The sequence below is a fragment of the Trachurus japonicus genome, chromosome 11, assembly GCF_045865225.1.
Source record: "Trachurus japonicus isolate A0001 chromosome 11, Traja_1.0".
Taxonomy (NCBI): domain Eukaryota; kingdom Metazoa; phylum Chordata; class Actinopteri; order Carangiformes; family Carangidae; genus Trachurus; species Trachurus japonicus.
In genome coordinates this window covers 20,656,341-20,678,903 of record NC_140917.1, presented here as the reverse complement: position 1 = coordinate 20,678,903, position 22,563 = coordinate 20,656,341, and the positions used below count along the sequence as shown (strand labels likewise).

The following is a 22,563-nucleotide window of genomic DNA, read 5'->3' as shown; positions in this document are numbered from 1 at the left end:
AATGAAAACACAGTGGTGAAGCAGACCTTTCCCTACCCCCAATCATCTCTCAGAGGAAGATTAGATAACTCCACCATGACAGTAAAGGCTGCTTACACATAATTGCATCAGCATTAACAATTTAAAAACATGTAATATACTATTAAAAAAATACATAAGCGGGATTTTTTAAATCTAATAGAAAACATTTTATTGTTGTATTAGTAGATTAAGAATCTGAGACTCTTACCCTTCTGTTTATTATTCAACTTGATGGTAGTTTGCTGCTACAGTTATCTGGTAGACATTATAAACTGGGTACACAAAACACTCATTTTTTCTTTCTGTACACATTAGAAGAACAAGTGGACTTATTGCTGCTGCAAAGACAGATCCTTGTTGCATAATAATCAATTCAAACAACTATCGGTATACTTGGTTATTCTGTGCCCACTTGAATCCCACTGGCTTAATGTACATAAATCATTAAGCCCATGGAAAATAAGTCACATGTCAATGTATGGCCGCTTATGCCCCCCCCCCCCTGCTGACCCACTGTTTGTGATACTTGGGTGAAACACATTTTGGAATATTTGGCATGTGGATTTTGACACATGGCCTCGTTTACAGACATCTAGATAAGACAACATTTCAGTTGATAATGTGCTGACATGAGGCACATTCCCAAAGAAATATGTGTCAATCAAATTATCACAAACGAAATGACACTCCATAAAAACAGTGTCCTTCAGAGTCCCTGAACGTCTCAGGGTCCAGGGCAGCTGGCTGATGATCCAGCCTTGTTAGAAGTGAAGATAAGTAAAACTTCTTGAGTTTGACATGTGCATCTTTGCATGAATTGCTGGTACAGCTTGACAAATGTTATATGAAGTCACACTTAATTTTACAATTACATATTCACTGTCACAGACAGTGAATGAAAATCCATGTCTCCATGGTAATAGTCTACACAATACACAAGTGATGTTTGACCTAACAGCCGTAACAGTTTCTTTTAACAAGCTCTCTTTCAGTGTGCCACATGCCTATGATCGTATCACAAGGCAAACCATGTTGTATATTTAAACACAGCTGACACCGAGCCCCTATGTAGCAGTTACTGGTTGGATGAACGACTTTGAAGCAGATTGTCCAGTTGAGTCTTGCTGATTGTACCATAGGCCTGGGAGTAACTGCCGAGTTTGGCCCGAGGGTCTCCTGCAGCTCCTACATTACAGTTATTCTGAAATACTTTTTTGCTGAATCGTGGAGGCGGACGGGCCTCGCGGACCTGAGGGTTGGAGCGTTGGTTCTGAAGGGGATAAAAAGAAAGTTGGACATGTTAAATTAGACAGGCAGTCCATCTATAGCTTTTAAATATGTATATGTTGTTGTTTTATTTTTAATTTCATTTAAAAAATAAATTCTATGTTTAAAATCAATATTTCATCATGCATGTAAGGGCTGAAATGACATCCTGATACAGAGTCATATTTTCCATGCTGTGGACTGACCAGGCGTGCAGATGTGACATGTAGCCCTGAAGACAAGGATGCCTCTTCTTTGCGAACTAGTGGGTTGTTCTGCGTTTGATTTAAGGTCAGGGAGAAGGACCGGGAGTAGGTTGAAGGAGCTGAGCGACCGCGCTGGAGAATGTCGTCCATGGACTAATGAATGGAAGGAAAGACGATAAAATCAAAGTGAGCAACAGAGTGAGAGCATGAGTAGCATAGAAGGCATGTAGCAAAAAGTACCTGACAGCAAAAGAAAGCAGAGAGAGGAGGGTGAGTGAGCAGCAACCTGGTTGCTTACTGTATTCGCAGCAGTGCCCTCTGTTGGTGATGTAGTTGCATTTCCATTGCTAGTCTGTCCCACTAGTTTCCTACTGCCTGCAGTAGAGTGGTAGTAATGCGGAGGACCGCCTGGACTCCGAGCAAAACCATCTGAATGAAAAGAAGAGGAGTTGGAGTTTCATATCCCAGGGACTTTGTCATTGTTCATGCACCGATACCAAAAAAAAACTTTTTCACTGCATTATCTGGAGAAATAAAATCAAAATACACTGCAAAACTGTTGAAAATTTTGATTAAAAGTAAGAACTATTTGATGAAAAATATATGTACATATAGTATTTATTAAGTCTAGAAAAGTCTAGAAATACCACATATGTCCAAACAATGATCACAAGCTTTTAGTATTGCCAGCTTTTGGTACACACTCAAACCCAAAAAGGTTCGATACCCAGCCCTGTGTGGAACTTGTGCAAATACATTAGAACATACTTGGGGCGTGAGTGATGGGGTTATACGTGAGTTTCCCCACACGATGGCTGGTTGATGGACTCGTCCTCTCCACAGCAGCCTCGGTGGATACATTTGCAGGCTCAGGTTTGGTGACGCCTGCATGTGAGGGCATGTGGTTTTTCTCATCAGTCTTTTCATGTTGTGGTTTCTCCTCATGGCTGACATCACCATCCCCAACCCCGGCCACTGGACCCTTCTCTCCACTATCCTTCACACCGGGCCTCTCCCTGCCACCGACACAGCCTGGGTCCTTAGACTGGATCAGTCTTAGCAGCCCCTGGTTTGTTCTCCTCTCAAGTATCATCTGCAAGTAAAGAGGAGGAAAATATACAAAGTATCAGATCAACATCCTCAACGGGTTTCACAGCAGTGCACCTTATGTAATGTACTGTAGTTGAATATTACATAATAAACATTTATGGTTATTCCGTACCTCATAAAGTTTGTTGCGGTACTGAACCACAGATAATTGTACATCATCATCCACTGGCAGCACTACATCATAGTTCAGAGCTGGCTCCTTGGCCGTATTATGGAACCTCAAGGGACAGAAAACAATCATGGATATATGACAGCACTTAATGATACTAAATACTGATCTTTATGAGTTTGACCCCGCACAGGCAGCATAGCAAACAAACAATGACTAACTGCTCACAAAAGAAAATTAAAGAAGGATATCTTTACAATACTGGAAAACCTGACCACAGTCACTAATCCATGAATCAATATGACCACATGCTCCTTAATACCTGGCTACATATGGGTGTTGGAGAGCTTGCTCAGCAGTCAGCCGCTTGTCTGGGTTGAACACAAGCAGACCCCTCAGCAGGTCCAGAGCATCGGGAGGCACAGACGGCTGGAGAAGATCCTCCAGAGGCACCTGTGGTCTGGTGAGCGAGAGAGAGGGGAGATTTAAATACAGAAGAGGAATGTGGACGTTGAAAGAAAAAAAAAAGAAGAAAATATCAGGACAAACTTGTGTTTTGTTTTTTTGTTTTTAACAAAAAGAGGTAACTAGAAAGATAACTAATACAACTCTTCCTTTTAATGCACAGGTATATATTTGCACTTTAAACTTTGTGAAGTAATATAGCAAAGCCTAAAAGCAATTTGACTGCTGATTCAAATATTCCCACTTTATGCTGCATTTATCAAAATGACCCCTTGCAGCAGTGGTCTTTCTTAAGGTACTACACTGCTCGGTTTATGATTGTGCTTTGTCATTGCTACGTCACTGGATCTCCGCATTAATCATTGTTCTTGTCACCCAGGCATGTAATGAGCCTCGTCTCAACCTGCAGGCTGTGAAAATAGTCTTCCCAGCGGAGGGGAGGAAATTTGTTATCGTCACTCCTGTAACTCCCCTTGCGCCTCGGGTGACAATGCATGTGTAAATTATGCATGTCCTGTGCGCCATGAATCAAAAAAGGAAATACATTTTCTTACTTCAGTAACATTCTCTGGATGACAGAGGAGCCATACTCAGACTTGATTGCAAGAATATCTGAAAATGAAAACGTATTTAATCAATTCATAGTAAACGCAAAGTGTTAAGCATTTGAATGAATTTAACCTGGACTTTATTTATTCACCTTCTGGGCTCGGGTGTGGTATGGCACTCATGATCTTCTCTATTTGGTTGATGGTGGATGTCCCAGGGAACAGGGCTTTTCCCAGCAGCATCTCTCCCAGGATACAGCCAAGGCTCCACATGTCGACACCTTTTGTGTACCTTTGGACAAGATGTACTCCTTTGACAATCTGGTATGTTCAAAACAGTTTTGTCATGTTCCCTAGTAAGCATTGTGTCCCTAAAATTAAAATACCATGCTACAATCTTCATTGTTATTAAATCAACTGTTCATGAGGCACAAGTAGAAGAAGGGTTTAGTGACAACAGATGCTCATCACAGTTGATACCTTGCAGATCCCAGCAGGATCTCAGGAGCTCGGTACCACCGCGTCGCCACATACTCCGTCAGTGCGGGATTCCCACTGTCCTCTTGGATCTGGTTGAGTGATCTGGCCAGGCCAAAATCACACAGCTTGACTACACAGTCTGTGTCCAGCAGCACGTTGGATGGCTGTGAACAGAAACATTCATCACAAGGACAATAACAGTTTGAGCAACAGCACAGTACCCAGATTGGCCAAGATGTGACAAAAGAAATAATACAAGGAGGTAAAAGAGAAGACATTTAATATGAGAGAAGGTTGGGAAAAAAAATCAAGTTTCCAGGAGGAAGGTCAGAGAGGTGCTGCAGGCATGTACATGTGCCACTTAACTGAATTACACAGTACTTTGAATATAATTAGAATTCACTTTTAGTATAAAGAAAAATAAAGGTTTCATTCCAATTGTTATGACATATTTTTCATTACCGTATATCATACAAGTCAACAGATCAAAGGGTATACAAGCATAATGCATCTATGTCTTCCACAATTCTGAATAAAAGCCTTAGTGTGGTGTGATATTTCTTATTCTACATATATTCAATATTAGCATCATTACCTTTTGGTCCCTGTGAATAACATTTCCAGAATGCAGGTATTTGATGGCTTTGAGGAGCTGGTACATCACATAGCGTTTATGGATGTCCTTCAGTAGGGTTCCTTTCTTAATCACTGCATGAAGGTCAGTATCTGGGTCAAAGCAGAGAGCAGGTGTTGTTTATAATATGGGAATCACAATAAAATCAACCAGTGATCAGACTGGAAATCATCCTCAGTGAATCATGTTTTTTTTGTTTGTTTGTTTGGCACATGCTGCCCTAGAATCACATATGCAATGATTTCAACCAAAAGGGAAACTGAAAAATGAAACAGGCAGTCTGTGCTGTGATGCTGATGCACAGTCACTGATTAGACTGCAGAGAGGCAGGCAGGCAGGGGAGGGAGGGAGGGGCGATATGTGGACTCAGCAGTAGGGAAAAGCAGGCAGCCAAGGGAGGCAGAAGCCTTTCCACACATAGACCTCACACCTTTTTCAGTGCCAAGTTGAACTGCAAAGAACCACTGCAGCCCGCCCAATCAATGATGATTATTTGTTGTTCAGTGTTGTTCTACTGTGTCACAGCTGAGCAGCTCTGCACCACTCACCCATATATTCAAAAATGAGGTAAATGTCCTTATCATTCTGTGCTCGGATGACATTCAGAAGTTTGACAATATTGGGATGATCTCCAAACTCCTGCATAAAGAAGAAAGATTTATTTTAGAAACCAAAAAAAATACACTCAAATACAGAAAGCACACTGTGGCTACTGTTTGACCCGTAATAACTGGCTCGTATTGTGTCAAGGTTGTGTAAACAACAGGGGCAGTTTCAACAGAGGTTACATAATGGTCATTAAACCCCAGCTACAGCACCAGAGTTTTAGTGGAAGATGACAACAGCTGATTGGGGAGCAGTGGCACAGCAGAGGTTCACATGTATGTAGGTCAGCAGATTAAGAGTGGAACAGGAATATGCAACACAAGGATATTAATTACAGTAGACGGCTACATTCTTGTTACTCACTGTCACCATTCATTTAGAATAAAAATAAAAGCACCAATAACTTATAAACACTTCTGCAGACTAAGAACACCCTCACATATCATTCTTTGCGCAAGGTTTTCCATATTAGACATTATTAATAGAGCTCTTACTCTATGATTTTTTTTTTGCAGCACTGTGAAAATTTACTATGCTGCACAAACAGAAGTCCATAGGCAATGCCATTAATAAATAGGGTAGTTTTTGCACAGAAAATTGACTTTCTATTTTACTGTATAGCATTTGAATATGAGGAATGAGTAGACAGCACTGTTAACACTTGGTACATTAAACACAATCAGAAAGAAACTGTTTAAAGAAAAAATATGGAAAATGTAGAGAACAAGACATGAGAGAATAAGAGTATATTCATCTTTCAGTCACAAATTAAGAAAATTATAGACTGACAGCTGTCTCCTTGATTTAAGTCAAACATATTCTTACCTGAAGGAACATGATTTCTCTGAACGTCCGCTGCGAACAAAGAAGAGAACAGAAAAGAACAGTTAATAGACAGACAAGAGTTTAATCTGACAAGGTCAAGGTCAAGGTCAAGTTTATTTATATAGCACCTTGAACCAAAGTGCTTTACAATTAAAACAATTTCATTTACAGTTTGAACATCAGAAGCCAAACAAATCTTTCAAAGTTAACAATATAATTACAATAATAACTTAATTTCACTGACTGCAGATCAGGCAGTACAAACCTGGGCATCTGTCCTGTTTCTGAAGGCATCAAAGATCTTTTTCACAGCAACAATCTCCCCAGTCTGTCTGTCAACTGCCTTCCACACGATGCCATAGGCCTGCGTACACAAAACACAGACAACATTACATTAGCTCACTTCCTCTGTAAAAAGACTGAATGAAAAATCATTTTTAAAAAAAAGCATGTCTCAGAGTTTTTCTTCATAATTAACTTAAAACTGTTTCCTATGATACTCTCTCTTCTGTCAGGAATGGTGGCCTAAGGACAGTGAACCTAGAAAACATTGACATGCATCTTTATTTTCTTTTTATTAAAGGCACTATGAATAACTTTGGATTGAAAAAGGTAAACTGCACTTCTGACACTGTATTCTGAGCAACAAACCACAGGTAAGGACGTGACCTCTGTGTCCAAAATAGCAGCTGAAGGAAGGTGCTGATAGAGGCAGTGAAGTCAAGCATAACAGAGGCAGCAGTGAGGCAGAGCATCACAGTGCATTGTTACTGTAATGAGACAAGAAGCAGCACTGTCAGTGTTGTTGGAGGCAGTGGTGACTCTAAAGCTGTTGTTGTCTCAAAAAAAAAGAAAAGGTGAACTGGGTTTGTAACAAAACACGACGCTGTTCAGGATGACTTTCTAAAGCCATTTAGTGCCGTGCTGCTCACTGTTACTCAGTTCCCTCAAGGATCAGTGCACAGGATGCTCCCATCTTTCCCATTGGTCAGCTGTAAACAGGTTGAACAGCTGTGTAACCTGAGTCACATTCACCCCTCAGGTATGCCTAGTTATCCAATATGACGTGTCTACGTGGCAGCAATTTGTGAGTCTCTGTGGATTTTCTGTGGAAAGAAACCAGGCTGTTTTTGGTCCTGTGGCAACCGTACCGGGAGAGAGAGAAAAACAAAAGGGGTTGGACTCACAAGTGTCCTCACACATCAGCTGATCTGCAGGGAAAGAGTTTGTCCTGCCAAAGTAAATAAAACCCTTGCTTACAACACTGGTATTTTGCTGAGGACGTTAAGTCTGGAGAATTTCAGGAATTTATTTTAAGGCTAAAGTGCAAAAGGGGATTAAAGATGTGGTAAACATTAAAGCACATGCAAAAAGGTTAATCAAAACAAGGGTTGCGCAACAATTGTTAGGCCAGCAAACTGAAATGGAAGTGAAACTTAAAAGACTTGTACAAGGAGTGCAGTGTTTTAAATCTTGTGCAAACACTTCCTGATTTGAACAGACTATGATACAAGTCAACATCCATTGCATTAAGAATGAACACTCACTCACCCCCTTTCCAAGCCTCTTCTTGATCTCATACTTCAGAGAAATATGGTCCTCCACCTCAGACACATTTGTTGATCCATATTTTTTGCTCATCTTTTTTTTTTATGGCTCACTTCTGTGGCTCAAGTCCTCAGCATGCTCTTGGATTATTCCTGGAAGAGATCAATTATAGACCTTGAATGTCCGGATAACAGGTGCTAAAACGGCTGGAAACTATGAATGAAGTCTGTCGACCACACTGGAGCCAGTTCAGTTCAGGGCTGAAGCAAACGATTCAACAGCTATTTCCAAAACAACAACAATACAGGTTCGAGTCAACACGTCTTATCTCTACGTGTGGCCGTACATAGCGTTGTTTAACTTACTGCTCAATAAATCAATCAATTCATGAATAAATCAATCAATCAGTCGATAAACGTCGGCCGAGAAGTGGCAGGTTAGTAGTTCACCTCCAATGAACGGTTGTAAATTGAACCCGTTGACCCAGCCGTGTGAAGAATGCGTTGTTGTTTGTCCAGGTGATAGTCAAATGTCGCCGTAAGTTTGTGTACTCCCACACTGCTCCTGCAAACAGACCGCTGACCAGCCGAGGAGTTTTGTCATTTTTCTGTCGCCCTGGTAACGAACACGCCGCTGTCTGCGTCTTAAAGGGGCCGCGGCACATTAACAACGCCACGCTCACTCCTACAACAGGTGGACATTTGGTGCTGTCATGAAGATTACGATGGTTGTGTGGTGTGGGCAGGGGGGGGGGATGATAAGAAGACCACCACCATCCCTATAATCCCCCGGGAGGAGACTGACACATAAGGCGGCTTTTGGCTTTGTTCTGTGCAGCCTCAGTTTCAATTGTCCAGTAGTGACACTAAGTTCCCTGTTGAGTCATCATGGGTTTCGTTTTGCAGTAAGAAAAAGAAAAAGAAAAAAGATGAAAGAATAAAAAGTGGGTCCTCACCAGATACAACTCTGCCCACTGTCAGTGATCTGAGCTCTTCATGTCAGGGCCGTTGTATAGGGGAGAAAGGTGATGATAATTCTAGGGGCCCAGTGCCCAGTGGGGCCCATAAGTCTAATCTTTGTATGACTGATTTATTCTGCATAAGACCCTGACTAATATTCATAGTAATGCTGAATTAGCATCAAAACAAAGTAGGCTAAATAAAAAAATGATAATACATACGTAGTCTAAGAAAAAAAACTGGAAAAGTTAGGGGGGAGGGGCCCACTTTAGTATTCTTTAAGGGGGCCCAGAATTCCTAGCAACAGCCCTGCTTCATGTTAACTTTTACCTTTGGGAACAGTTTATGGTCTTGCAGCAAGAGTAAATGATTCACCATGGGGCTATAAAGCTACCACAGGTGCATAAGAGCAAAAAGGCAATCAAAACAGTTAAGATTATAGTAAATAAGAAGTAAAGTCAAACAATCAGCACCTCAAAAACTATATGTGTAGCCCAATACACAGCAGTGGGCAGACAACTGCACCATCAACATATCCACAAGGCCCCAAGAGGACCTGGCTGATTCATGATTGGTTTTGTTAATGTGATTTATTTAATTTTAAATGTCAAAATTAAGTGCATTATTATCTAGTGTTGTGGCTACGTCTCAGTCAAGCAGGTGTGTAAAAATCTAGAAATCTTATTTTTCAAGTTTATCATTACTGTTAATTGGGTAGATGGTCCATGTTCCAATCTAAAGTTGATTATCTCATAAAGCAGCTAAATAAAGTATTATCATCATCTTGTGTATTTTTTTTATGAATTAAATTATTATTATGAATGAAAAAGAAAATACATTTTCACACACGACAGACGCTAAGTTGGAGGTAGATTTTCAAACTTTATTTCTAAAAAGACGTTACATGCTTTTATTTAAAAATCAAAACTATTATTTACAATGATAAATCTTAATAAATATGTTCTCCCTAATGCTGTTCGAGGGTTGAAACATATCTAGTAAGCAAAACCAGGAGGGGATGTGACCACCTCTCTTTTGCCCACTTTATGTGGTCAAACCCTCACTTATAAAGAAAATATGGATTAAGCATGTTAACAGAAACCAAACTTAGACAAATAAACATGAACATACACCATTTCCTTCTACCATAACTTCAATATAATAATGAATTTGAAGTGCAGTCTAATTATCTTCCAAATCAATATTTCAGCGGCATTTGATCAGTTAATTGACAGACAAAGCAGATGTTATTTATGTCAACTTCATTCACTCCATTGACAAACTCTGTTATAGGTTTCTACAGTAAAAACTTGTGTAATAGAAAACAATCATGGTACACAGAACAAAACGTCCCCAGGTGGCAGACAGTGGATACATTTAGGGTACCAAAAAGAAAAAAATATATATATTCATCTTTCCATTAATACAAAGGCTTTGGCTGTTGCAACCTTTTCTTCATGTGTAGAATTTGCCCAATATAATTGACTTATGCATCTCTGTTGGTGCTCTGCAAAACTTAAGTATAAAATTAGACATTTTCTTGAAATTACAGTACAAAGTTAGAAGTAAACTGTTTTGTCAAGATCAGAACAAACAGCCAGTGTTTAAGGATTTATCACACAAGTTTGGCTAGAAAACAGGCCAATGAAGCATCTCACAGCACAGGAAGGGCCCGGCGGGCGAGGCTGCAAGCAGCACGATGTACCACAAACGGTGGAGTATATTCTACAGGGTGGTGAAGTTTGAGTTGTACACAACATGGGTAAAGACACAGAGAACAGATGTAGACACAGAAAGGAGAAGCAGGAGAGAGAGAACCTGTCCCCAGACTTTAATCCAATCCACTTCCTACCAATTAACATAAGGATGGATCTATAATGGAGGGATGCTTTAAGAGGAGTGGAGGAAGCGGTTGAAGGCGTTGTAGGCCGACTCAAGGTCAAACAGCATCTGGCGCACCTGATTATCATCCAGTTCATCCGAGGCCGACATGCTGCTGAGGGTGGTCAACCTGATGAGGAAAGGTCAAGAAAGTGAGAATTAATGCTAAACATATTCAGTGTTAACACAGACTGCTGAAAACTGCTGCAAAAAATAATGGTGGTTGGGCAGTGTTTTTTAAAAAGCACTCTCAGTATCCAGTGGTGTAAGATTAGTGCTATTAGGAATCAGTGCAGTCACTTTACCCACTGTAATCTAGTCCAAATTACATGCCACAATCAAGGAAAGGTCAAGTTCCACTCCATATAAAACCTCTCTCAAAGGAAAATATGATAAAGCACTTAAATGGGTAGTTTTGATTATTAGATGTGGGGGGGGTGAGGCAGTCATTTATAATCAGTGTGTTACCTGCAGTATAGAAAAATAGAGTAGAATAGAATAGAATCGACCACAGGGGTGCTTTAACATTATCTATATTAAATGTCAGATTTCTAGAAGAAGAAGAAAAAAAAAAGGAAAAAGTAAGGCAAGAGGAATTTGCACTGTCTATAGTTCTTATTCCACATGTGGTCATTAGTCAAAGTGGTATTAGTTTGCTTTGTACCTCTCTGCAACCATACCCAGTATGTGTGTCACTGAAACTAAAAGCATCCTGCACTGAACTGACATGAGGCTAAAATACATGATCAGTGGGAGGGCCAGTGTAACTAACCAGAGGCTGACTTTGTCCTTTGCCTCAGAGTCTGGAGGCATGTTGCTCATTCTGTTCATGGTTTCCATCAGCTCCCTCAGGTCTGGCTGGATCTGGACCAAACAGGGGAAAAGTGTCAGGTCTCCACTTAAGCAAGCAGTGTGACAAGTCTGCCAACAGTCTGCACTTTTTTTTTTATTTACCTCATCCATCGCCCTGATCTCCAGTCTCAGCTTGTCCATCACGGTGATGAAGAGCTGAGGTTAGAAAAGATGAAAGAAGGAGAAACACAATGAGACAATATTTAACTGATTGTCAAACTTGCTGAAGAACAAGAACAGAAAAAATATATATTTTTTTTTTTACTGTCAACATCACAAACATGGCACTTATTCTTTGCTAGCATCACAGCATCCTTCTGCTGATTTTACGAGTTGAGTTAAAAGTTGGCTGTGGATACAGCTGGCAACACCCACTCACATTCTTCAATGGCTGACCGCAGGTTGAGCCAAATGAAGTGAAACAGCTTTAGCCCCCGAGTGCTTGAGCTGAACACACTCAATCATTTAATCAAAAATACGACAATAACAATTCTTATTCTGGCGCTCGCCCCAAAATCAGCCTCCAGTTTCAATGGACTGTTCAATATGAAGAAGGGGAGAGAGGACATACGGAAACAATATCGGCAATGCAGCGGTTCAGATTGCCCTTGTCATCCTTGATGGTGATTGGTCGATCCTCCTTAATCCTCTCCATGGCTAGTGGGCAGTCGAGCTAGTTATCAAAACAACAAGAGCAAAATCCTTACTAAGGTAGAAAAATCTAATTAAAATCTATAAAATAAGTTTGTTCACATGGGTCAAAAAATAATCTGCACTCCAACTCAGGACTCACTCTGTACTTCCTGCAGAAGTCGTCAATGGAGCCCACGTCAGAGCCCTGCACCTGTTTGAAAGCAGCTTTATACTGAACCAACAATCTGGAACAGGAAGCAGTGTACCTAAAACAGAGTAAACCGCAAAATTAACAACAACATATCATCAAAGTCACAGGTTTGTTTACGACATGTGAACTTGCGTGTAACTCACTCATTAGGCGTGACACAGTCTTTGATGTAAGCCTTCTCCAGGGCTTGCAGTGTCTTGACCACAGCGAACAGCTCAGCCATGTTATCATACCTATAGAAACATGATTCAAATGAAGTGTTTAAAGCACTGGCAAGATTATGAATCACTTGGTTATAGCACATTCATGTTAGGCAGGTAATTAGAAATGTATTTGACACTTACTTTTCTCGTTCCCTCGCATTTTTGTATAATTTCACTTCCTGGAAAGATATGATTTGTGGTGAAAGACTTACTCCGTCTAACAAGAAGAATCTCACATATATTTTATTGTACCCAATCATTTATTTCACTTAAATGTAGTGATTTCTTGTAGAGGTAACAACTATAAAACGGTAGGTGCGGTTTTCTTACAGATAAACTAAGATGAGAAACAAAACAGTTAATTATAATTTCACTATTGGCTGCATTAAGCATAAAAATAGTAATATTTACCTCATATAACTCAGGTTTATTGGCTGGAGCTGAGGGAAAGAAATTACATGTTTTGAGTGACATTAGCGGGCACTTACTGGATGATGCTAAATACCTAAATTGTGGATATTAGATCTATTTGAGTGTCTTACCTCCTCCTACCCCTCCCGTAACTGGTATCCCATGGAACATGTTGCTGAAGTATCACCACTTTATCTGCAGAAACATTTATGTTAAAAAAAAAATGTATGTAATAACTAATAGCCTACATTTTGATCAAAAACATGCAGCCAAATCTAACAATAACAGATCACTTTGCAACTGCTACAGTCAAAGGTAATGAATAAATCTTTTCACAATTATACCTGCATGTGTCTCATTAAATGTTTTTTTTTCCTTAGTCTGCCCTGACTTACAGTGTTTCTCAAATGTGTGTGCATTCCTTTAAATAATACTGAATGGGCACTTACAGGGTTTTAGAAAGAATTTGGATTATCACTTCAGCTTTGAATATTGATAAGATATTAAGAGTAATAGTCTAAAAAAAAAGTTAATGTGACCTCTGGCCATGCCACAGATGGTGTGCAAGATATTCAATTTTCAGGTATTATGTTTTCATGACACACTTATTCCTAATAAAACAAACAATGGATACACCATAATAATAACAACAATGGATCATAACATAATATAAAATCACAATTAAATTTAAAAAAAAGGTACCTAAATCAAATAAGTTAGACAAGTTGATCAATGGAATTATTTTTGTATTCTCATAATCATTTCAGTCATTATCAGGCAAAAAAGAACACTTTCTTCAGCTATGGCTTGTGTTTTTTCCCCGGCAATATTCATTGTGTTAGAAACATGGCATCGAAATATCAACATTATGTATTTTAGACAGTAGATGAGGGTGTCACCTCGGGCTTGAGGGTTTTGTCATGGGCATTTTATTATATTTTTAATTTCCTGACAGTTTGATTACCTTTGAAAACATTATTCTATTAATTGAGACAATCAGGATACTCGATAATGAATTAACTGTGAGTTACAGCCCGATTCTCAACCCGTGTTTCTTTTGTGTCCAGCCTCTGGGCGACTGAACTACTGAGATAATATACAGTGCTGGTTACAGTAGCAATTCAACAGCTCGGCGTAAAAATGGTTTTCGCAACGCACTGACATTTACGCACAGAATCAGACCCGCTGGGGATTAGAGGAAAATTACCCCGATGAAGAAAAAAATCATCTGTCTTCAATGTCTTGTTTTGTCCAGGTTTTGTCGAAACTAGCTAGCCTGAAGTTAGCTGCCGAGGCTAGCACGTCAGCACTTCCTTTATGGTTTTATCACAGCTAAGCTAAACCGCTGCTTCTCTGTGAGCACCCGGCTATGTGGTAGCGACTGTTGCTGCATTAAGAGCTAGGACAGCCGCATTGTGCCATTGTTAGTTCAACGTCAGTGTTTAATTTACTAAAATTAAGAGACACTTTACTCACCCTCTCGGCTAACTGCTGTGACGTCGATGTAAACACACCCTCCTGCGAGGACCCGCGTACGTCAAAATATTAGCTGTCCACCGCGCCTTATCAAAAATAAATACTTTTAAAGATTAACACTAACGTAGCCCAACAAAAATACTAAACATTTTGGGCTTTTGGCATCTTCATTTATATGGAGTTGTTGTAGAAAATAAAAGCTTTAAATGTGTGATAATATTTGGTCGTTTTTACGTCGACGTCTTACGTCATCAGCAGCGCATCGACAAGGCGCCAGACTCAAACAAACAGAAACGAGAAGAAAAGACACTGAACTACGTTGTTTCGGTTAAAAGAAGCGCAAAGAAGAGCTGGAGACACTCCTGTGCAACTTTATGAGGTCGGTTCAAATGTAATACGATTGTTGTGTGCTGCATTACAAGTCGAAATACCGTTATGATAAATAAACACCACCTAGCAGTTAGCGAAGTTAGCTAACTGTTGGCTAACACCAGTCATGTAACTGTTGAATTATGATAGTGTGTGAATTAACCATGAAACTAGGGTAAGTTCATATAGGCGCGGTAAAGTTGGTTTTATATTCGACATTCGCTAGTTTTTTCCTGTTTCTAACTTTAATAGCGTCATGAAAACTGCACCGATTTCATCCAGGTTGATATTATTTTGTAGAGATCAGTGAGCCACACATTTCACAGGTCTCATCAACTCACCAACCTCAGTGGCTGTGGCGAAAACTCAAAGGAACAGCGCTGAATGTCTTTCCGAGTACTGTGCGGCAGCCGGGGCGCTTAGGGACCGTCGTAAAATTGCAATGTCGGATTTTCCCCGTTTGAACAAATAAAAAAAATAACAACAACACAGAAATACTGTCATTACCACAAAGCTAAGAGTTTCACAGCATTTTATTATTCACTCATATTCAATAGCGCCACCATTTGGTCAGTTATAAGCATTTTACCTTTGGGCTGATAACATTTCTTGATTTTATTTTGAAATAGCTCTCTGGAATTTCAACTTACGAACACCATTCCACTTCTCATTTGTTTGTAAGGTTGGTATTGATCTTTCACAACCATTATCTCCCAGAAAATCATGTTAAAAGAAAATCCACAAACAATTAGTATCCATTTACCTTATTTTATGAATATTTCTTGATTTTTATTTTGAAATAGCTCTCTGGAATTTCAACCTACAAACACCATTCTACTTCTCATTTGTTTCTAAGGTTGGTATTGATCTTTCACAACCATTATCTCCCAGAAAATCATGTTTAAAAAGATCCCCAAACAATTAGTATCCATTGACCTTATTTTATGAATATTTCTTGATTTTATTTTGAAATATCTCTCTGGAATTTCAACCTACAAACACCATTCTACTTCTCATTTGTTTCTAAGATTGGTATTGATCTTTCACAACCATTATCTCCCAGAAAATCATGTTAAAAGAAAATCCACAAACAATTAGTATTCATTGAACATTGTGTATGAATATTTCTTGATTTTATTTTGAAATAGCTCTCTGGAATTTCAACTTACAAACACCATTCCACTTCTCATTTGTTTGTAAGGTTGGTATTGATCTTTCACAACCATTATCTCCCAGAAAATCATGTTAAAAGAAAATCCACAAACAATTAGTATCCATTTACCTTATTTTATGAATATTTCTTGATTTTATTTTGAAATAGCTCTCTGGAATTTCAACCTACAAACACCATTCTACTTCTCATTTGTTTGTAAGGTTGATATTGATCTTTCACAACCATTATCTCCCAGAAAATCATGTTTAAAAAGATCCCCAAACAATTAGTATCCATTGACCTTATTTTACGAATATTTCTTGATTTTATTTTGAAATAGCTCTCTGGAATTTCAACTTACAAACACCATTCTACTTCTCATTTGTTTGTAAGGTTGGTATTGATCTTTCACAACCATTATCTCCCAGAAAATCATGTAAGAAAAAATCCCCAAACAATTAGTATCCATTGACCTTATTTTATGAATATTTCTTGATTTTATTTTGAAATAGCTCTCTGGAATTTCAACCTACAAACACCATTCTACTTCTCATTTGTTTGTAAGGTTGGTATTGATCTTTCACAACCATTATCTCCCAGAAAATCATGTAAAAAAAAAACCCCCACACAATTAGTATCCATTGACCTTATTTTATGAATATTTCTTGATTTTATTTTGAAATAGCTCTCTGGAATTTCAACCTACAAACACCATTCTACTTCTCATTTGTTTCTAAGGTTGGTATTGATCTTTCACAACCATTATCTCCCAGAAAATCATGTTTAAAAAGATCCCCAAACAATTAGTATCCATTGACCTTATTTTATGAATATTTCTTGATTTTATTTTGAAATATCTCTCTGGAATTTCAACCTACAAACACCATTCTACTTCTCATTTGTTTCTAAGATTGGTATTGATCTTTCACAACCATTATCTCCCAGAAAATCATGTTAAAAGAAAATCCACAAACAATTAGTATTCATTGAACATTGTGTATGAATATTTCTTGATTTTATTTTGAAATAGCTCTCTGGAATTTCAACTTACAAACACCATTCCACTTCTCATTTGTTTGTAAGGTTGGTATTGATCTTTCACAACCATTATCTCCCAGAAAATCATGTTAAAAGAAAATCCACAAACAATTAGTATCCATTTACCTTATTTTATGAATATTTCTTGATTTTATTTTGAAATAGCTCTCTGGAATTTCAACCTACAAACACCATTCTACTTCTCATTTGTTTGTAAGGTTGATATTGATCTTTCACAACCATTATCTCCCAGAAAATCATGTTTAAAAAGATCCCCAAACAATTAGTATCCATTGACCTTATTTTACGAATATTTCTTGATTTTATTTTGAAATAGCTCTCTGGAATTTCAACTTACAAACACCATTCTACTTCTCATTTGTTTGTAAGGTTGGTATTGATCTTTCACAACCATTATCTCCCAGAAAATCATGTAAGAAAAAATCCCCAAACAATTAGTATCCATTGACCTTATTTTATGAATATTTCTTGATTTTATTTTGAAATAGCTCTCTGGAATTTCAACCTACAAACACCATTCTACTTCTCATTTGTTTGTAAGGTTGGTATTGATCTTTCACAACCATTATCTCCCAGAAAATCATGTAAAAAAAAAAACCCCACACAATTAGTATCCATTGACCTTATTTTATGAATATTTCTTGATTTTTATTTTGAAATAGCTCTCTGGAATTTCAACCTACAAACACCATTCTACTTCTCATTTGTTTCTAAGGTTGGTATTGATCTTTCACAACCATTATCTCCCAGAAAATCATGTTTAAAAAGATCCCCAAACAATTAGTATCCATTGACCTTATTTTATGAATATTTCTTGATTTTATTTTGAAATATCTCTCTGGAATTTCAACCTACAAACACCATTCTACTTCTCATTTGTTTCTAAGATTGGTATTGATCTTTCACAACCATTATCTCCCAGAAAATCATGTTAAAAGAAAATCCACAAACAATTAGTATTCATTGAACATTGTGTATGAATATTTCTTGATTTTATTTTGAAATAGCTCTCTGGAATTTCAACTTACAAACACCATTCCACTTCTCATTTGTTTGTAAGGTTGGTATTGATCTTTCACAACCATTATCTCCCAGAAAATCATGTAAAAAAAAAAAAACCCACACAATTAGTATCCATTGACCTTATTTTATGAATATTTCTTGATTTTATTTTGAAATAGCTCTCTGGAATTTCAACCTACAAACACCATTCTACTTCTCATTTGTTTGTAAGGTTGGTATTGATCTTTCACAACCATTATCTCCCAGAAAATCATGTTAAAGAAAATCCCCAAACAATTGGTATCCATTGGCCTTATTTTATGAATATTTCTTGATTTTATTTTGAAATAGCTCTCTTGAATTTCAACCTACAAACACCATTCCACTTCTCATTTGTTTGTAAGGTTGGTATTGATCTTTCACAACCATTATCTCCCGGAAAATCATGTTAAAAGAAAGTCCACAAACAATTAGTATTCATTGAACATTGTGTATGAATATTTCTTGATTTTATTTTGAAATAGCTCTTTGGAATTTCAAACTACAAACACCATTCCACTTCTCATTTGTTTCTATGGTTGGTATTGATCTTTCACAACCATTATCTCCCAGAAAATCATGTTAAAGAAAATCCCCAAACAATTGGTATCCATTGAACATTGTGTATGAATATTTCTTGATTTTATTTTGAAATAGCTCTCTGGAATTTCAACCTACAAACACCATTCTACTTCTCATTTGTTTGTAAGGTTGATATTGATCTTTCACAACCATTATCTCCCAGAAAATCATGTTAAAGAAAATCCCCAAACAATTGGTATCCATTGGCCTTATTTTATGAATATTTCTTGATTTTATTTTGAAATAGCTCTCTGGAATTTCAACTTACAAACACCATTCTACTTCTCATTTGTTTCTAAGGTTGGTATTGATCTTTCACAACCATTATCTCCCGGAAAATCGAATATATAAAAAAATCCCCACACAATTAGTATCCATTGACCTTATTTTATGAATATTTCTTGATTTTATTTTGAAATAGCTCTCTGGAATTTCAACTTACAAACACCATTCCACTTCTCATTTGTTTGAAAGGTTGGTATTGATCTTTCACAACCATTATCTCCCAGAAAATCATGGGAGAATATCCTAGAAACAATTAGTATCCATTGGACATTGTGTATGATTTTATAAAAAAATCCCCACACAATTAGTATCCATTGACCTTATTTTATGAATATTTCTTGATTTTATTTTGAAATAGCTCTCTGGAATTTCAACTTACAAACACCATTCCACTTCTCATTTGTTTGTAAGGTTGGTATTGATCTTTCACAACCATTATCTCCCAGAAAATCATGGGAGAATATCCTAGAAACAATTAGTATCCATTGAACATTGTGTATGATTTTATATATTTTATTTTGAAATACCTCCATCCATCCATCCATCCATCCATCCATCCATCCATCCATCCATCCATCCATCCATCCATCCATCCATTTATTTTCTTCCGCTTCTTCCGGATCCGGGTCGCGGGGGCAACAGTCGAAGCAGGGACCCCAAGGCGTTCCCAGGCCAGCCGAGTGACATAGTCACTCCAGCATGTCCTGGGTCTTCCTCGGGGCCTCCTCCCGGTGGGACATGCCCTGAACACCTCACGAAGGAGGCGTCCAGGGGGCATCCTATACAGGTGCCCGAGCCACCTCAGCTGGCTCCTCTCGATGTGGAGGAGCAGCGGCTCTACTCCGAGCTCCTCCCGGGTGACAGAGCTCCTCACCCTATCTCTAAGGGAGCGCCCCGCCACCCTGGTGACAGAGCTCCTCACCCTATCTCTAAGGGAGCGCCCCGCCACCCTGGTGACAGAGCTCCTCACCCTATCTCTAAGGGAGCGCCCCGCCACCCTGCGGAGGAAACTCATTTCGGCCGCTTGTATCCGGGATCCAGTTCTTTCGGTCATGACCCAGAGTTCATGACCATAGGTGACGGTGGGAACGTAGATCGACCGGTAAATCGAGAGCTTTGCCTTTCGGCTCAGCTCCTTCTTCACCACGACGGACCGATACAATGACCACATTACTGTGGCCGCCGCACCGATCCGCCTGTCGATCTCGCACTCCATTCTCCCCTCACTCGTGAACAAGACCCCGAGATACTTAAACTCCTCCACCTGAGGCAGGAACTCTCCCCGGCCCTGGAGGGTGCAAGCCACCTTTTTCCGGTCGAGAACCATGGCCTCGGACTTAGAGGTGCTGATTCTCATCCCAGCTGCTTCACACTCGGCTGCAAACCGCCCCAGTGCATGCTGAAGGTGCTGGTGTAACGGATGTGCACTCACTCCACCCATAAAAGACGTGCTAACCAACCCGCCAAGTGGTTGTCAACCTCTTGGCGAAGAGGTTAGCATCGTCGCCTCCGGTGCGGGAGGTCGTGGGATCGAACCCCACCTAGGGCAGCCCGTGAGAAACACAACGCAGAAGGCCAGATATGACATCGGCTACACTGGCTCGAGAGAGCCAACAAGACAACATCATCCGCAAAAAGCAGAGATGAAATCAAGTGGCTCCCGAACCCGACCCCCTCCGGCCCTTGGCTGCACCAAGAAATTCTGTCCATAAAAATAATGAACAGAACCGGTGACAAAGGGCAGCCCAAACAGGGACCGTACAGTCCTCAGCAGAAGGTATAGAGCTGGTCCAGCGTTCCACAGCCAGGATGAAAACCGCATTGTTCTTCCTGAATCCAAGGCTCGACTATCGATCGAATTCTCCTCTCCAGTACCCTAGAATAGACTTTCCCCGGGAGGCTGAGGAGTGTGATCCCCCGATAGTATTTTGAAATAACTAATAAAACCAAGAAATACGTATGTGTGCTCGATGAATACTAATTGTTTCTGGGATACATTTTACATGATTTTCTGGGAGACAATGATTGTAAAAGATCAATACCAACCTAACAAACAGTTGAGAAGTAGGTGTTCCAGGCATGTCCCACCGGGAGGAGGCCCCGAGGAAGACCCAGGACACGCTGGAGTGACTATGTCACTCGGCTGGCCTGGGAACGCCTTGGGGTCCCTGCTTCGACTGTTGCCCCCGCGACCCGGATCCGGAAGAAGCGGAAGAAAATAAATGGATGGATGGATGGATGGATGGATGGATGGATGGATGGATGGATGGAGGTATTTCAAAATAATATTCGATTTTCCGGGAGATAATGGTTGTGAAAGATCAATACCAACCTTAGAAACAAATGAGAAGTAGAATGGTGTTTGTAAGTTGAAATTCCAGAGAGCTATTTCAAAATAAAATCAAGAAATATTCATAAAATAAGGCCAATGGATACCAATTGTTTGGGGATTTTCTTTAACATGATTTTCTGGGAGATAATGGTTGTGAAAGATCAATACCAACCTTACAAACAAATGAGAAGTAGAATGGTGTTTGTAGGTTGAAATTCCAGAGAGCTATTTCAAAATAAAATCTAGAAATATTCATAAAATAAGGTAAATGGATACTAATTGTTTGTGTATTTTCTTTTAACATGATTTTCTGGGAGATAATGGTTGTGAAAGATCAATACCAACCATAGAAACAAATGAGAAGTGGAATGGTGTTTGTAGTTTGAAATTCCAAAGAGCTATTTCAAAATAAAATCAAGAAATATTTATACACAATGTTCAATGAATACCAATTGTTTGTGGACTTTCTTTTAACATGATTTTCCGGGAGATAATGGTTGTGAAAGATCAATACCAACCTTACAAACAAATGAGAAGTAGAATGGTGTTTGTAGGTTGAAATTCCAGAGAGCTATTTCAAAATAAAATCAAGAAATATTCATAAAATAAGGTCAATGGATACTAATTCTGTGGGTTTTTTTTTTTTTTTTTTTTACATGATTTTCTGGGAGATAATGGTTGTGAAAGATCAATACCAACCTTAAAAACAAATGAGAAGTGGAATGGTGTTTGTAAGTTGAAATTCCAGAGAGCTATTTCAAAATAAAATCAAGAAATATTCATAAAATACGGTCAATGGATACTAATTGTGTGGGGATTTTTTTTAAATATACGATTTTCCGGGAGATAATGGTTGTGAAAGATCAATACCAACCTTACAAACAAATGAGAAGTGGAATGGTGTTTGTAAGTTGAAATTCCAGAGAGCTATTTCAAAATAAAATCAAGAAATATTCATAAAATAAGGTCAATGGATACTAATTGTGTGGGGATTTTTTTATAAAATCATACACAATGTTCAATGGATACTAATTGTTTCTAGGATATTCTCCCATGATTTTCTGGGAGATAATGGTTGTGAAAGATCAATACCAACCTTACAAACAAATGAGAAGTGGAATGGTGTTTGTAAGTTGAAATTCCAGAGAGCTATTTCAAAATAAAATCAAGAAATATTCATAAAATAAGGTCAATGGATACGAATTGTGTGGGTTTTTTTTTTTTTTTTTTTACATTATCTTCTTGGAGATAATAGTTGTGAAAGATCAATACCAACCATACAAACAAATGAGAAGTAG

General features: G+C 38.7%; 3 protein-coding genes across 4 annotated transcripts in view; 1 reads left to right on the top strand and 2 right to left on the bottom strand.

Moving 5' to 3' along the window:
* Nucleotides 1-229: 229 nt before the first annotated feature.
* On the bottom strand, nt 230-8,407 carry mapk15 (mitogen-activated protein kinase 15). Of its 2 annotated transcripts, none has more exons than XM_085791636.1 (15): nt 8,268-8,407; nt 7,822-7,970; nt 6,536-6,634; nt 6,271-6,300; nt 5,388-5,478; nt 4,801-4,931; nt 4,206-4,369; nt 3,878-4,017; nt 3,732-3,789; nt 3,035-3,172; nt 2,716-2,821; nt 2,262-2,586; nt 1,792-1,922; nt 1,494-1,646; nt 230-1,291 (listed from the first exon to the last, which is right to left on the bottom strand). In XM_085791636.1, exons 2-15 carry the CDS (start codon nt 7,909-7,911, stop codon nt 1,097-1,099), a joined length of 1,851 nt encoding a protein of 616 aa, XP_085647762.1. In that variant the 5' UTR covers nt 7,912-7,970; nt 8,268-8,407; the 3' UTR covers nt 230-1,096. The 2 variants fall into 2 exon arrangements, with proteins under 2 accessions (XP_085647762.1, XP_085647760.1); XM_085791634.1 differs by having other exon boundaries at nt 881-1,291; nt 1,780-1,922.
* Nucleotides 8,408-9,639: 1,232 nt separating this feature from the next.
* Nucleotides 9,640-14,478, bottom strand: vps28 (VPS28 subunit of ESCRT-I). Its single transcript, XM_085791624.1, has 10 exons — nt 14,445-14,478; nt 13,100-13,163; nt 12,969-12,997; nt 12,699-12,736; nt 12,498-12,587; nt 12,304-12,409; nt 12,082-12,183; nt 11,613-11,666; nt 11,431-11,522; nt 9,640-10,788 (listed from the first exon to the last, which is right to left on the bottom strand). Exons 2-10 carry the CDS (start codon nt 13,137-13,139, stop codon nt 10,668-10,670), a joined length of 672 nt encoding a protein of 223 aa, XP_085647750.1. The 5' UTR covers nt 13,140-13,163; nt 14,445-14,478; the 3' UTR covers nt 9,640-10,667.
* Nucleotides 14,479-14,698: 220 nt separating this feature from the next.
* The window catches only part of aunip (aurora kinase A and ninein interacting protein), a 12,727-nt gene continuing 4,862 nt past the window's right edge, over nt 14,699-22,563 (top strand). The window contains exon 1 of the mRNA XM_085791623.1: nt 14,699-14,823. The gene's annotated coding sequence lies outside the window, so the exon portion shown is untranslated. The remainder of the gene's footprint in view (nt 14,824-22,563) is intronic.